Source organism: Hetaerina americana, unplaced genomic scaffold (genome assembly GCF_022747635.1).
Source record: "Hetaerina americana unplaced genomic scaffold, ioHetAmer1.1.p SCAF_4, whole genome shotgun sequence".
NCBI lineage: Eukaryota > Metazoa > Arthropoda > Insecta > Odonata > Calopterygidae > Hetaerina > Hetaerina americana.
Genome location: NW_027286985.1, coordinates 13,749,364 through 13,766,086, shown reverse-complemented (window position 1 = coordinate 13,766,086; position 16,723 = coordinate 13,749,364). Strand labels below are relative to the sequence as shown.

Here is a 16,723-nt window from a genome sequence, read left to right as displayed (position 1 = left end):
CAGTAATTGTACTGGGCAATGTGTATAAAAATTGGTAAAAAGCTTAAATGTAAATTCAGTAATTATTTTGAAATCAAATATTGACTATAAGCATTCAAAGGTTTGATTGGCACTTGGTGTGAGTGCATTATTTTACTGATTATATTAGTAGGTAAATTACAGTTGCAAAATTATTTTACCTTATTGTACCCTCAAATTACTAAGAGTGCATTTATCAAACTTTCTTTTTTCGTTATCAATTTAATATAGAGGGTTAGCAGAAATGGTGAAATATTTATACTGATACCTTTTGGTTGAGAATATGTTTTCAGGGTATTTTTTTGCTTTAAATTCATCACCAGTAGAACCTAAAATAGCTTGAAAATTATTTTTGCTTTAATTAGAGCATTTTTTTGGGTTTATGACTGCTTACAAAGTTTTAAGTATTATATGTTAGACTGCAAAACATGCTGTTCAGGTTAGTGTAATGGTTGATGCTACTTAGCTATTCCAAAGTTCACGAGTGTGTGTTTGTTAATAGCTATGGCATCGGTTTTTTAGTTAGTTTTTTTTATGTTATAGGATTACTTAGAACACCTTAAATGGGATTAATGCTCATATAATTAAAACAATTGAAAAAGCAAATAGTGGGACCACCCACAGATAAGAAAGTTCCAAATTAACAGTGTTATGTCACAGAATTTGACATTTGAATAATCCTAGTTTCAAATCCCAGGATTAGATCTGGTCACACTCAACCAAACACAATCTGTATGAATTTATGTGGACCATAGTCACCTATAAACAGTAACTATAGGTATCACATTATGAAAAGCTTTGCCCGTTCTGTTTTAGGTTCTTAAATTTCTTGGATTACCTTATTTACTCCTTAAAGCAGCTGCCTTCAATTTGGCTCTGGTTCCTTGTTAAGTTGTAATAATTACCACCAACATATTTATCCAAGATCCAGGTGGCCTGAAACCTTTAAATCCTTGAATACTAAGAGAAATCCTTTAATTTACTATTACCTTAAAAAATGAGAATTCCCATTAATTTTGAGATCTTGGTTTGCTCTTGTTATTTTTAAGGTATCTTGGGATTTTCTATGTAATTTTTGTGGAGTTTTGTTATGACACAAAATGAGGCTCCTCAGAGTTATGAAGGAAAATCGAACAAAGTTATTCAGTTCCACAAAGTAATGTTATGGTGTCATACTTCCTAACTATGAGTTAGGAATGTTACTTACACCCTTATATATGCTTAGTAAGTGTGTACCAGAAGTGTCAGATCTCATACTTGTTTGGATTGATGCATTAATGCCTTCTGTTTCCATTGTTTAGGTTTGTGCGCACATAGTCCAGGCAATCAGGAAGGAAGCTGTGAGAGTCAGAGATGAGTGGGAAGCTCTCCTTTGTTCTGGTCCACTAACACCTCAGGGAGGCAGTTCTCAAGGAGCATGGCCTAATGTCACATCAAATGGTAATTAGTTAGCTATCAGATTTACATTGCTATTGATGTAGATTTCAGGTTAAATTGGTCATTCATATTATTCAATTGTCTTTATGGAAGTTTGATTAATTAATAAATACTTGTCACTAGTAAATTTAATTACAAAGAGAAGAAATTCAACATTAACAATAGGTTTAAAATTAGTCAAAGCAAGTGTTAAAATTTAGAGTCAACAGCTTTATTTACAGTTCTCAGACAGTTCTCAGTACAGTTTATTTCAGTATTGATAATGTATACTTTACAGGTTCAACTTTAGTTTCTTTCTGAAAACATTATCAAATCACTGTTGTTACCAAGTCTTGATAAATTGGTTCTAATTGTTCTGGTATTTCTGCAATGATTTCTGTGTCCAACCTCTAATATCTTATCAAACAGAAAACAACTAACATAAATGATGATGAAACATATTATAAACTCAATAAATCAATAAAAATACATTCTGCAAACTAATCTATGCCAATGACAGATAGTATGCCTGAAATATTATCGATGATTTGATAGTTTTAATGATTTTATGTCATTTATACAAATAAATGGTTAAATGAAGCAAGTTTCAATAATGTGTGTGTAAAATACACCTACGCTATCACTAAAACAAGCATTCTAAAAGGGAAAAATCACAGATTCTGTTTGATTAAGGAGGAGATCCTTCTGTCATAAAGTTTAACCTCTATTAGTTATGAGAATCATGAGATGTTCAGCTTTTGCCCCTTACTTTCCAAGGAGAATATGCAAGTATGGAATACTAACATATCATTTTTCATGTATTAAAGAACATAAGGCCATAAATATCTATTTTCATCTCTGTGAACACTTTAACATGACTATTGTACCTTCCTTGTGGTTAGATATTTGCTTGTTAAATTCTGATTTTTTTCTCTTGGTTTCAGCTCAGCAGCTTAGTGATGCGGCAAGAAGTGGGAGTAATTCTCCTCCTACTGACACATACTGCTTTGAGATGCTGTCAATGGTGTTAGCATTGTCGGGTAGCAGTGTAGGAAGAGCGTATCTGTCACATCAATATGGTTTACTTTCTGATTTATTAAGCCTGCTTCACACTGGCTCTGCAAGGGTACAAAGACAGGTATGCCATTTTTTTATTATTTGTTTTTTTGCAAAATTTGATGAAACATCAACCTTAATATTTATGATCATATGGTTTTCTGTTTGTGTTGGATGAAAGTTCAAAAGGTTTATAAATAGGCATGCCATAAGTATGGAGTATACCAATAGTGTGATGGTCTTATAAAATGATACAAAATGCTCTTCTATTCATTGATAAAGGTTACATCTTTACTGAGAAGAATGCTTCCAGAAGTGTCACCTGCAGCATTGGCATCTATTTTGGCCATCGACCGCCTGCCACCAGCGGATTTTGGTGTAGTTCCTCAACATCAGCCTTTGGTGGTGACTAAAAGGAGCAGTGCATCTTTCCATAACTCTACTGAATCAGCAGAGCCATCATTTGATATGAACAGGTAAAGTTTATTTAAGTAATACCCATCTAATATGCAATATGCTAAAAGTACTAATGAAAAACTTCTCTTTAAATTCATCTTTTGCTCCAAAAAATGTGAATTAATATTTTCCTTTTGATATAAATTCTATTTTAGATAACTTTATGATGAATGCGGGTGTGGCCGCTTTTGTATGAGTTATTTTTTTATGCGCTATGTGTGTATAAATATGGATTTTAAGCTTTTAGTGAATTTCTTAGTTTTCATTTTAACCTTAGTTATTGAGGGATTCATTAATATTGAATTTTCAGAAAAGTATTTTACCTTTTAACCCAGTACAATTATTATTGTTTCAATTTAATTAAATATTTGGATAAAAATGTATGATACAGGGTACCTACCCATCTGAGAAATTTGTGAAAACTAAGGGAATTTAACTAATTGGGAAAAATTTAGGAATTCTGACATGAACCTGAAAATTTCCTCTTTGTGTTTTGCTGTTTGATGAGAACTTAAGAAGAAGTGTGTGGCTTAATTTGTGTTAGCCCTTCTCTTTGCTGACACCTTTTACAAATATACAGGGCTGCAATGCTATCTTCCTGATCTTCATAGACACTGATTTCATGTTTTTCCTGTCTGTGCCTGATTGGATGATTTTTCCCCTCAAAATTTGGTGCACTCTTGATTGTGTCAGATAAAAAATCAGCCCCTCAATGCCACTAGTGTACTTGGTTCATGGGACAAGGCCATCACTTGCAGTCATCAGCATTAATGATAAAATTGGTGTTACATTTTGTGAGACCTCTTTCTTCGTGTTGTGATTGACCAATAGCAGTTTTTGGCTTTCATTTTGCATCAGGTTAACTTTTCAGTGCTGTGCATTCAGGATATGCTAGATAAGCCGTGCTTTCCCATGATATATTTAAAAATACTTTTTTTTCAGCCACACCAAAGGTAAAAGGATGGTTTTCGTTTTTGTTACAAGCAGTAAATCTGATCAGACACCTTTTATGTCACTCAGTAACAGCACATTTGGCCATTCAGTATTCTGGAAGCCTTGGTCTTAAATAATATCTGCAGCCTGAGTTAATTTGCATTATCTCTCTATTTTTTACTTTCAATGCTAATGCTTGGGCTAAAACCTAATGTGGATGAGGTTCGCAGTATGAGCACCACTAGTTGTGGTGCACCATAACATGTGAAATGCTGGGCTTCTGCATCAAGCTTTTATGATTTCTAAATCAAGACACAGCCATTACATTACTACAAGTTGGCATTTATTTGAGCAGTGTTTAGGTAAGATAAAGAGCACTTGGTAAATACAGTCTCCAATTGGAAGTCTCATATTAATGAATTAACGTTTTAAAAAAAAGTCAACATATTATCTGTGTTCAAGAAGTTCTCTCGGGTTTCCCACTGGGTCAGGTTGCAGTACAGTGACATTTTGATAGCTGACTCTGCCATCGTCTTCACCCTGAAGACGATGGCAGAGTCTTCTTGAATACCATACGCCAGGAAAACCTGAAATCCTTCACAACATATTATCTGGTTCTGAATTGTATTCTTTTTTTGGGTGATTACATAATTATCTGGTACATTCCTTATGAAAAAGGAGACATAGCCATAAGATAATTATGGCATGTAATTGAGTTTTATAGCAGAGGAAAATTTATAGACTTTGGTCTTGTTAATTAAATTTATTTTTGCCATTATATTATTGATAAAAGACCTTTATTCTGATAATTCTGTAGAGAAGAAAGTTACATAAATATTCATATTCATAGATTTCTTAATTCATGTGCAATATTTTGAGAAAATAGAATAACCACTCACCAGCTTTTGCAATCTCATCATCATTATATTTTGTTGCAAAGTCCTATCTAATCTAAGACTCAGTTCATATTGAAGTGCTGGAATTCACCTAAGGCAAAACATCACCATATACCTTTTAATTTGCTTATTAACTGTTCTCTTCTGCATATAAGTTGCCGAATTTTGTCATAAAAAGTTAAAGAAGTCCAATTTTAATGGTCTTCTTAGCATGAAATTAGCAGGATATCTAACATAAACAAGAAAACAGATTATATCTTGTATAGGTATGTTCCCTATCAAGTCCATTGCTCATCTCTCTCTTGAAAGTTAATTATTTTTCTTGGGCATATGGACTTAAGTTGTATGAATATGCATGTTCTCTCAAGAACCTCAATACAGTGTCATGTGCTGTGCTGATTGCCTTGGTTTAAGTGAAATCTGAGAATGAAATAATGGAAGATTGGTTTATGTATAGGTTTCTCCTGGTATAGGCAATGTAAGCATCACTGATATTTATGAATTGGTCATATGGGAAATCAGCACTTGTGATTGAATCCCATGTAATCTTTACTGCCCTTAGTGTAATTTTGAAATGAGGTAATGATGTGTTTGAATCTTCTAAAATTTTCCCTACTGTGTTGTGTGAGGTATAGCATTTATTGAATGTAGTTATAAGCATAGTTGTTATTGGAAAAACACACCTATCATGCCTTCAAATCACATTCTTCAAATCAAGTTCACATGGCACTAATTACTAGCCCTACAGCAAGTGAAATTCACATATTCAGGAAATGGGGCCCAGTTACTTTTTTTATGCCACATGTGATTTCCTAGGTACCTATTACCCTGGAACTCACATGCAGCTTGAGTTTATCAGGGGTTGTTGAAAGGGAGATTTCAATCTTAGACAAAGCCTGAGGTCAAAATCAGACAGATTCAGATTAGAACCTGGGCCCTCTGATTAGTATCTGATTTCACTACCTTTGGAAACCCCATGTTTTATTTCATTTTGTTTTTCTTCATATATGAAGCCATCAAAATATTGAAGCATATCGTCTTTCCCATTGTATGTTCAGTGTGTAGAAAAATGCAGCAAAACCTTAATGATGATGACATTGCGATAATATTTCTTTTAAGTGACTCTGTTGATAGATCTTTTCAGGAAGTGACAATGACAATCATATGGATGATTGTACTGCTATTAATACATTGCTATGATCATATCAAATAATGCAAAGGATATTAAAAGAAAATTTAGAATTTAATTGCAAATTATCTTGTGTATATCTTCCTGACATTTCTGGATAATAACAAATTTTTAAACTGTTCCATCAAAAAAGAGTGATTAAAAAAATATTTCTTCTCTGATCTCAAAATAGGATTCAATTTAAATGTTAGGCAGGTTGTAGCTGCAAAGAGAATGAGAAATTTAAATCTGCACTGAAGAAAGAAATCTGGGGAAAATCTGGGAAGTTTTTCTGCTTTATGAGTGGTCACCATATTGATATGGTGATGATTGGTTAAAAATATTACTCCCTTGAAAATCCATCAAAGGAGGTAATATTGGAAGGTATTGATTTTTATTGACCTGTAGTTTGTTTTTGATTGCCAAATCATTTTCAATTCTTCATAACACAAATAAAATTGATGTGAATGAGTTATCATTTTCATATGACATTAAATCTCCACCAATCTCTTTTTCTAATCCATTTTTGTTCCCCGAAGGATAATTCATTTCTGTTTCATTCATGAGAGTGGAAGTCATCACTAGTCTTTGGTATTTATGGACTTTAGTGTTAGCTATCAGCTTTAGTGTTATTTAGTCAGCTGTCTTTTGCCACGTGATCAAACAGCCCATGGCACCAGTTTGAGTACTGATGCTGGAAATTAAAAAAATTCCATGCCCATATTTTCACAGAGTCGTGACTTCCATTTTCTGCAATGATGGAAATCTGCTACTGTAAATGGAAATTATAAAAAAACTCATGATTGATCTTTGAAGTTTGATGATGAGATGAAAGATTTTGCTGCTTTCTTTGTCTCAAAGTACCAAATGTTTGGCACCAACTTAACCATTGCTATGTTCATTTTCTTCATAGGGTGGGCATACTTGATGTTTTCCTTAGCTGCATTGCCAAAGCATTGATTGTTCAAGTCAAGGTGAAAGGAAAGGATGCATCTATTGCTGCTGGTTTGGGAGCTGGTGGAACAGGGAATGCTGGTGCTGCTCCTGGATTAGGACCAGCAGTGGGGGGTGGGGGCAAGAGTGTGACCACGGTTACTTTGGCGACTTGCATTCATCCGAGAGGAGATCTGGCTGGAGGAGGGCGGTGGTGGTTACGAGGCTGTATGACACGAAAACTGGCTGAAGTCATTATACAGCTTCTTAAAGACATGGCTCAGGTTAGTTTTAGACCTTGTTTTTGTTCACTTGAAACTATGAATAGATTTGTGTTGTTTCTTGTTAAATTTTGACAATAAAAGCCAAGTTGAATTGTTAAAGGGCCAAATTAAAGGACAGTTAAAACCCAAATGATGTTTTTCATATTTCCTTTTGTTTGAGAACCAAATTTTATGTAGGACCTCTTTTGGAAACCCTTGGCAAGATAAACTTATGGCTCTGTTCTGTTGTCCATAGTTCTAATAAACTACTTTCTGTGAGTATAATAATATGTAATATATTTAAAATTGAGCTCAATTGAAAAAAAAAAGATTTATTTTTTTACAGAAACTTATATTATTATTTTTGGTTTTAACTCAAAAATATATAAACAAAGCAGTTTCAGGTTTAACTTTGTGGAATTCCTTCATTATGAGGGTAAAGAAAGAAACTTTGCACTTCCACATAAAGATTTAATATTTCACGACCATGTTTTCGATGCTGCACATCATCATCCGGTGACCCTCAGCTCCACCCAAGCTGTGTAGTTTTTTGGGTGCCAGATCTTCCTTGGAAACCGTAACCGGCACAGGGAAAGGCCCTGGCGCCCCTACCCTGATGTGTGAATTTCACATGTTGTTGGGCTTAGTACTGGATGAATTCTACCATCACCTACTGAATTGATCTTCAGGTTGATTACTGTGATTATGGATTATGTCATGATGATGAAATGGTATCGTATGTAATATAAGTAAGGGAGGAACCAGTTTGTGGAGGAGGGTTTTAATCCTTACTAGGTAAGAAAGATTTTGGCCCATTAAGATAAGAAGGATCTCAGGGCTGGTATTGAGAGATGGTCAAATGTACAAGAATATTTCTTCTAAAGTTGCCTGTGCATAAATGAGATTACATTTCCCTATGGTTAGGGTTAAAAGGCTGGTTTTGTAAGTGTATTTGCCATATGTTAGTTCCACCTTCAGTTATTTATAACTTCTACCTGCCATCATGCTGTCTAAAAGGCCTATTACTCTCCCTACTATTGTGGATTTCAACATCGTACTTCTATGTAGTATTTAATCCATCCACTCTTTCTGTGTCTCATGAACATCCATAAATATGCAATATATGTAAGGAAGGAGGGAATTCTTATTTTTGAATTATTTCAAAGCCTTTACATTTGAGGATGGATTGGGCTTTTCACTGTTGGTATAGAGTATGCTTGCAAAAAGAACTATTTATCAAATGAATCAATTATCCTCCATATCTATGACTGCTATAGTGAGTGTAGGAGATGGAGAAGAATAGACAGTGGTGGGAAGGGCCAAAATATTTCTCAACAGTCAAAGTCATATGAAATATGTGATTTTTCTTTTTACATGCAAAAATGCATAATTTTTAAGAGTTTTTATGGAAAATGTTTGCATCCATTTTAGCTAATTAATTTGTCTAACTTTAATTATTTTCCTCTACAAGGATGCGATCTAACTCTCATTTAAAACAAGTTGAAGTGCTTAATTACAGCTTAGATTCTCATAGCTACCACATGAAGCACTTCAGCCAGAGTTTTTGATGAGCACCTAAGTGTTTGTGATCAATGATGCAGATTGAATTGGAATGAATTGTTGTTCCATGAGACCACATTGTCCATTGTGACCAATGCCTTTCAATGAATACTATGTGGAAGAAGCTATATTTTGTTCAAAATCACTCCTGAGTAAGATCATTTTCCCTTTTGTCATTCTAGGGAAAGTTATCAGATGCCTGGGCACAGATAACTAAAGGAGCTGTTGCTGAAGGAATTTTGAATCTTACAAGGCTGGGAGAATCAATTAGAACTTCTCCGAATGATTGCCTCCGCACTCCAACTCTTTGGCTAGCTCTTGCGTCACTCTGTGTTCTGGATCCTGACCATGCTCGCAGGCTCTCATCTGGAAGATGGGGTAGTTCATCAGGTGCCACACAGGATGCCAGTGGACAGCCTATTGGACCCCATGGGGTTCCTGCTCCACCTCCAAGAGTGTGTATTGTGATGCCAAAGTTTTTTCTCTAATAATGATAATTATTAACCACTGTTATTATATTTAAATCTGAGAATTGAGGCATTTTAATGAGAGCACCCACTGTAATTCATTAGTCACCAAAGTAGTTAAGTGTCAGAAAAGGAAGTTCTATGTACTGGAATTAATTTTTCTCTCTCTTCCTGATATGATTGCAGTATGCTTTTTATCAAAAACTGGAGTCAAAGTTCCAGAAATTAATTTTGGAAGAGTGGCTATTTTGTATTTTTCTGGCTGAGATAAAAAATAATTATCCCTTCAGACTAAGGGAAACTAGACTTTAGTTAATTTTTGTGATGTTTTCTGCACATAACTGGAACCTTGCTGGTCCTTTTAGGCAGAATGAAGTATTTGAATCTATCAAGTTGTTTTGGCATATAATTCATTCAATCTATGCACTGTGAAAAATGTCTGTTTTGCTATTTTTTTATTTACTATTTATCATAACACGAGTCCTTAGGAACTTTTGATTGATGGATATTTGAAGATTGTATCATTTTCGTGGGGCAATGAATTTTGGGCCAACACATAATGTATTTATGCATCAATGAAATTTTCTACTATTCATAAAATGCACAAAAATTATTTTTCACAAAACTATTTTTTGGGATCAGCTTTGGATAGATATCAGTTGTTACAAAAATTAGAAAAAAATATGAGTGTGTGCTACCAGTTAATTTGTTGAAATGACATGGGAGTGACCCATTTGCAATATTGAAATATTCATGCCAATACAAATTTGTATCAACCTTGCAATTCATTCTTTAATATTTTCTTTTCATATCTTCAAATTGATGAAATTGTCAACTGTTTGTAAAATGTGTAAAAATTATTTATTCTCTATAATATTTCATGTGGATCTCTTTTGGATATTTTACTGCTTTTCCTTCTTATATTTTCCCTGATGATTGCTTGCCAGTTTTCTAGAGTTATTATATTTTACTCCTTTTAGATATTAATCACCTCTGTGATGTAATCATTATTCACATATTCATTACAGTAGTCTCATGTATGCATGAAAATTTGTACCACTGTGATATCTTAGGCATAAAAATATTTCTCTGATATGCTAATTGGTGATTAAATAATATTTCTGGCCTTTCATAATGTTGTACTTCCCCAATTTTACACTCTGTCACAAAGTTTCATGTGCCCTAATGCCATACCATTTATTTTCCTGTTTGTTATTAAAATTCTAATCAGTGTTATCCTTCTGATCTGTTGATGTTAATTAGCCCTAGAATGAGGTTTGAAGGTAACCCATTTGTTTACTTCCCTGAAGTCTTGCATGCCAGGTTAGGTTTATATCCAGGTGATTTGTCACATATCCTTTAATCCTCTTTTTATGTCTTGACTAAACCCTACCTCCTTTGGTTTAACATATCTTTTCATGGAGGTTTTCTGAGGAGAACCTTAGGACTAGAAAATCCCATGTTTGTCAACTCCGAATGTTCTGATATATAATGTTTCAATTGTAGACGTCTCTGTAAACATAATCTCCCCTGATTAGTGGTGATATGAAGGGTCTATATTCATAAAACCCTTTGTTAAATTAAAACTTATAGCAATGCTTTTCTTGCAGCCCACCTGTACCAATCATGATGATGGAGAAACAACTGCCATCATTCAATGCAACTCATGTGGTAATTTATGTGCTGACTGTGATCGCTTCCTTCATCTTCATCGTAAAACTCGTCTACATCAGAGACAGGTATGCATTTTGTGTAATGAGAATAAAAATGCATTTATTTGTCTGGAGGTTTGGTGCATATTAACACATACACAAATATAGGGCACGGCGGATGATGTGATGTGATGATTGTGATTGTTTCCTTCATCTTCAACTGCTCCGGTGGACATGGACCTGGAAAATATGAATCAATCCTGACAAAAGCACACTTATTAATTTTTCCCTCAGACAAAAATGCATGCCGCATGGTCCTCTTTTCTTCCAGCAACACATTATACTGAGAGCTTCTTTGCACTGATTTCTTGGTGTCATTCTCGATAACCAAGCTAACTTTCTACCTGCACGTCGACTTTTGCCATCAGAGGGCAATGGTCACAAGGAGCCGCCTCATTTGCGTTTCCACAGTGATTTCTCATCTCTTTCTCCTGGGTCTAGCCAACAGAATGCGACTTTACAGGTTGATCATTTGCCTGCAGTTTCTGTATGCTTGCTCTGAGTTTGCTATAAAGAAAATGCTCTGGGTCACCTTGAGACCATCTAAAATAAGGCTAATTGTGCATTACTCTAAGTAGATTCACCCTAATGGCTGACATACTGATGGCACATTAACTTATTTCACTCACAAGTCAAAATTGTGCTATCATACTTTTAGAAAGAGATAGAAACAGAATAATTATGATATATAGAGATATAATTGATGCTCATAAAATTGACAATGTCAGCAAAGGATGGTATGATCCATTCCAAGTTGTGATCATAAAACATGACCAAGGTCGTTAATCTAATCCGACTCTTTGTCCAAAAATATCATGCCGTTGCTGAATTGTTAAAGAAAAAGTGCAATACTCTTCGAAATAGGAACAAAAATATCCTCATAATATGAAACTTATTATAGCAAAGGGTGTGATTTGGATTTATTATAAGCTCTAGTTCACCATTTGTTTTATGATTTCTATATGTTTCTTGTACTTTTTATTATTAATAAATGATATTTCAGAAGTATAATGGATATAAAATAGCATTTTTACTATGAGCATTATATATTTGTTTTCAAGAGTATATAAAACAAAGAAATAATTTTTTGGTAGCAGTCCTAGTACAGGACAAGTCATTTTTTAAAATAGATTCAGGCTATCATCTCCTTGTGAAAATGTAATTTAGGAAATTAATAATTTGAGAAAATTAATTTGTGAAACAAGAAGGAAAAAAAGGCTCAGCATATATGGAGGCAGGATGTAAATCAAGGCCCATGCTCAGTGCGAGTTAGGAACCAGAGGAAGCAATTAGGGACAGTGAAGAATAGAATCAAATTATATGGGAGACCAAGGTTCATCAGGGACCCTTGGACATGAAGGAATGGAATTGATAAATCATGCAGACATATAACCCCCACACCACATATTCTATTTCAAGTGAGAAAGAATCAAAATGGGATAATTTTATGTCATTTCATTGGGACTTACTCCCTCTTATTAATATGCTCCACTATTCAACACTTTACTTATATGTTTGGTAATTTAATTCAAATCCATTAACTCATTATGACCAAACTGGCATAGACTAAATATAAGTTCAGGAATAGTGGCAATTTAGAAAATTGATATGGAACTTTGCCTCACAGTGCAAAGATGATGTGGAGAAATGGATTTGGGAAAATCATGGAGAGCCACGCTTATGCCTAACTGCTTTTACTTTCTGATTGTATATCTTTGACAATTATTTAATATGATTTTTTTCAATGAATTCACTTGGAAAACTACTGAATCATGCCGACCATGTAACTTGTTTCTCAGGTATGTAAGGAAGAGGAAGAAGCTATAAAAGTGGATCTTCATGAAGGCTGTGGTAGGACAAAGCTGTTTTGGATTCTTGCTCTTGCCGACTCCCGTACTCTGAAGGCCATGGTTGAATTCAGGAGGGATGGAGCGGGTGGAGGCACGGCCACTGGAATTGGAGGCGCAGGGGGGATGGGAATGAGCGGTATTGGTGGAGCCAGTGGTGGCGGAGGCCACAGTTTTGGGTTAGGCCTGGGAGGAGGGTCCAGGGGAATGAGCTTACTTGGAAGTGGAGTTGGTGGGCCTGCAAGGCTTGGTGCTGCTGTTACCTCTGGGATTTGCAGATTCTGTGGCACTACGGGCAATTCAGGCCTTCTGGCCATTGGAAATGTGTGTGCTGACCATGAGTGCCAGGTGAGTAGATGAGACACATATCATACGTATATTTTCTTTAAATTTAACATTGTATTCAAGATATCTTGCCTTGCCAAAAACAAACATTTTAAATATTTTCATAGAACCTTCCACCGAAAGTACTATGCTGCTTACAGAAAAAATCATAACATTGTTTTAATTTGATCAAGCACTATTTAGAAGTCACTCTCAGGACTTGAAATTGTCCTACTAGCCTGACATGAGTGTTCTATAAAGTGAGTGTATTGTCTAAGGAGGAATATCTAACAGGGGATTGTGATGGTTAAGTGGCTAATGTACTGGCTTCCCACCGGAAGGGCTCAGTTTCGAATTCTGGAGATAGCTGATATTTTTCAGTGGTATCCCAATCTGCACTCGGGGTGCTTTGTGGAGAGCACTTGGAATGAGTGAGCTTTCCATCGGATGGGGTATTAAGCTGTGGGCCCTTTGGCACCTTTCATCAAGAGGGGGCTAATTCAGATGCCGGGTTTCTCTCCATCTTTCCTCCTTTCTCATCCATCCCCAATGGCACAAATGACCTCGAATATCGGTCGCTTCCCCTTAAATTACTTATACTTGTAATATATTCTTGCAGTCTGTTTAATCTGACTTCTTTAATTGGCTACATTTTCTGTACTGACCTCCTTTGAAAATGAGACAAATATTGAGTTGAGGAGCTGTTGCATAATACTAGGTGTGCTGACCCATGTTTGAGGAATAGACGTACCCAGGCTACATTTATGATTTCACCCAGATAATGCATTAATCAAAAGATATAATCAGTGAAGTATAGTTCACTTGTGGGAAAAAGCATAAGAGAGAAAATAAAATATGTGCTCATATTAACTGCTCTGAAGGCTTATTATATGTTGTGCTTCTGCTAAGAGTTGTATTTATGATACATGTTGAAAATACACTTTTAGGGATTTATAGTTCATATCAATACACTGCTGCATTGAATATTTGGTTTTTATAAGGCACTTGAATGTTTTGCTGTCGAGTTGATGAAATGCAGTGTGTATTTTCTTTGTACCTCATCTTAAAATCTTTTTCAATGACATCCAGTAATTATTGAGCAATTAAACCATTTTGTTCAAAATATAAAATAGTTCCAGTGGCTTATCCTTATGTTGTAACAAGATTTCAATATAATTAATATGAAACATGTTTTAATAAATATTGAAAACAGTTTGGACCACATCAAAACTCAAAGCCTGATTGAGCTTATTACAAAAAAATGCCTATTTTTGAGAATCACTTGAGGCACCAATGGGATAATTCTAATGATTTTCTTCATTAGAAAACTGCAGTCAACTAAACCTATAAAAATTGATATTATAAAAGAATATATTTTCCAAATGAATAAAAGGATAATATTTGATTTAACAAGCTGTTATAATAGTGAAAGAATAATTATTTTCATTCTCTATCAATTTTAATTATGGTTTTTTTGTCCTTCCAAAGTTGTTGCTATTCTTAAAAAATGCAAATCTGAGGTTATTCACTAAATAGAAATACATAGACAAACATTTTTGACTTTACAGGAGCATGCTCGAAATGCATGCAGCAAGCTCCATCCATGTGGGCATTTGTGTGGAGGCATTGCTGGTGAATCTCCTTGCTTGCCATGTTTGCACGGCTGTGCTCCCCCTCCTCCTCACCCCTCTTCCTCCCTCCAGTCTCCCACATCCCCCTCCATCTCTGCATCCCTCTCCATTTACACATCTCAAACCAGTAAAACAAGGCAGTCGTCTCCTCCTCCACCACTCAAGCAAGATGCTGATGATATGTGTATGATATGCTTTACTGAAGCCCTCTCCTGTGCACCAGCAATTCAGGTAATTTTATCGTGTCTGATTGTAATTTGAAATCATTGGAATGCCTTTTCCCCTTAATTTTAAATGCCGAGAGTGGAGTGAATCATTTTAAGAAAACTCACTACCTGACTTGAAGAATTTTCAGTTGCTTACTCAAATGAGAAATTTTGTGTGAATTTAGTTCCAAAAATTTCCTTTGAAGTAATTTTAGAAAAGTTATCTAATATGGATTGAGAAGTATTTATTTTTCTCTTTCCTATATGAAAAGCATTTCATAAGTGTTCAATAATTCTTGCTACTTCCCTGTCTAATCTTCACTCCCCCATGTATCTACTGACTCTCTTCTTTTCCCATCTAAAAATGTTCTCTTTCCCTGGTGCTCTTATGAAAACATGTAGCTTGATGTCATTCATCAGCGCATTGTTCATATGATAGGAAGTCATTCATGACTTTTTTCTGTTATGTGTTAATCAAGTTTAACAAGAATGCATTTCCCAAAGGTTAATTGTACCAATATATTAATTTTGCTAGTGAAATAATGCCCTGAAATTCATGAAAAGCCACTCATTTTTATGAAAGATATTTCCTAATCCACTGTTTTCCTTATCAGAGCAATTTTAAGATAGTCCACAGATGTCTGAGAGAAATAACTCTAGTCTTTTGCATGTGATAAGAAATGGTAGGGAGAGAAAAGGGGTTGATAACATGCATCAGAAGCTTGAATGCAAGTGTTTAATTAACACACAATGTGTGATGGATATGATTTAAAGAATTAATAAAACTAATTTTTGTGAGATTTTTTGTTCTACTTTCATTGCAAACAATACCCTACAACCAATTTACCAATATTTACTGTCAAATTTACATTCTTGAAACTTTTGAGGTAGGAATAATAATCATTTAGTGCAAGAATATCATTTTTTGCATTTGGTATTAATACTCAAAGTACATGCATTACATGTTTGCATCCATATGCATATATCCATCTTGAAGGGTTATTTATTTTTTGTGCTATAAATTTATTCTTTCTCTCTCTTAATATTGCCAGCCTAGAAGTATTTATTGCATATCTACTCATTGGAAGTTTAATTTCATTCCCTTTTTCCTTACCCAATTATTATATAATTAATGTTATTATAAGTGCAGTAAATTTTTTGAAAATATATTTTGATGAATATTTTTTTCCAGAACTTAAGACATTTAGTTTTAGCCTTTTACAATTGTTTTAATATTATTATCTCCTCTTGCAGCTAAAATGTGGACATGTATTTCACTTGCATTGCTGCCGCAATGTTTTAATGAAAAGATGGGCTGGTCCTAGGATTACTTTTTCATTTGCTCAGTGTCCTATATGCAAGGTGAGTTGATTTAATCCATTAATTATCTTAGTCATCCCACAATTTGACTGTTATTCATGCTGTTCAAATTGTATACTATGTGTAATGTTGTTGTTTTTTTAATATGTTCCAGTTAATTTCCAATTGCAGTGTTAACATTACTTTTCCAGAATATGATTGCATTTCATCAGAATCGTTCCCTGTAATCATAAAATACTTTGGACGTTAAGTTGTGTTCATGGAATGCAAACCTACCTTCATCATAACTGAAAACATCATATTTATGCAATTCATGCATAACACAATCCTTGGAGTTTATGTAACTCGCCAGTGACGCAAATCACCTGTTTCCACTATACCGATCCTGTGGCTCCAAAAGATATTCCCTGTCGCAAATGGTTTTAGAGGGAATAACAGCATTTGTGCCTTATACTGTATGGCAATGGCCATTGTGAATTCAGTCATGTGTTATCAGACTTATGTCTCAATATTGGAA

The 16,723-nt window shown here is 34.7% G+C and overlaps 1 protein-coding gene across 1 annotated transcript in view; it reads left to right on the top strand.

Moving 5' to 3' along the window:
- The window catches only part of hiw (MYC binding protein highwire), a 62,112-nt gene that overhangs the window by 40,781 nt on the left and 4,608 nt on the right, over window positions 1-16,723 (top strand). Inside the window, exons 25-33 of the mRNA XM_071590108.1 lie at window positions 1,320-1,458; window positions 2,379-2,572; window positions 2,773-2,966; window positions 6,857-7,160; window positions 8,882-9,154; window positions 10,777-10,905; window positions 12,678-13,073; window positions 14,618-14,911; window positions 16,141-16,248. Coding sequence (XP_071446209.1) covers window positions 1,320-1,458; window positions 2,379-2,572; window positions 2,773-2,966; window positions 6,857-7,160; window positions 8,882-9,154; window positions 10,777-10,905; window positions 12,678-13,073; window positions 14,618-14,911; window positions 16,141-16,248 — 2,031 coding nt within the window. The remainder of the gene's footprint in view (window positions 1-1,319; window positions 1,459-2,378; window positions 2,573-2,772; window positions 2,967-6,856; window positions 7,161-8,881; window positions 9,155-10,776; window positions 10,906-12,677; window positions 13,074-14,617; window positions 14,912-16,140; window positions 16,249-16,723) is intronic.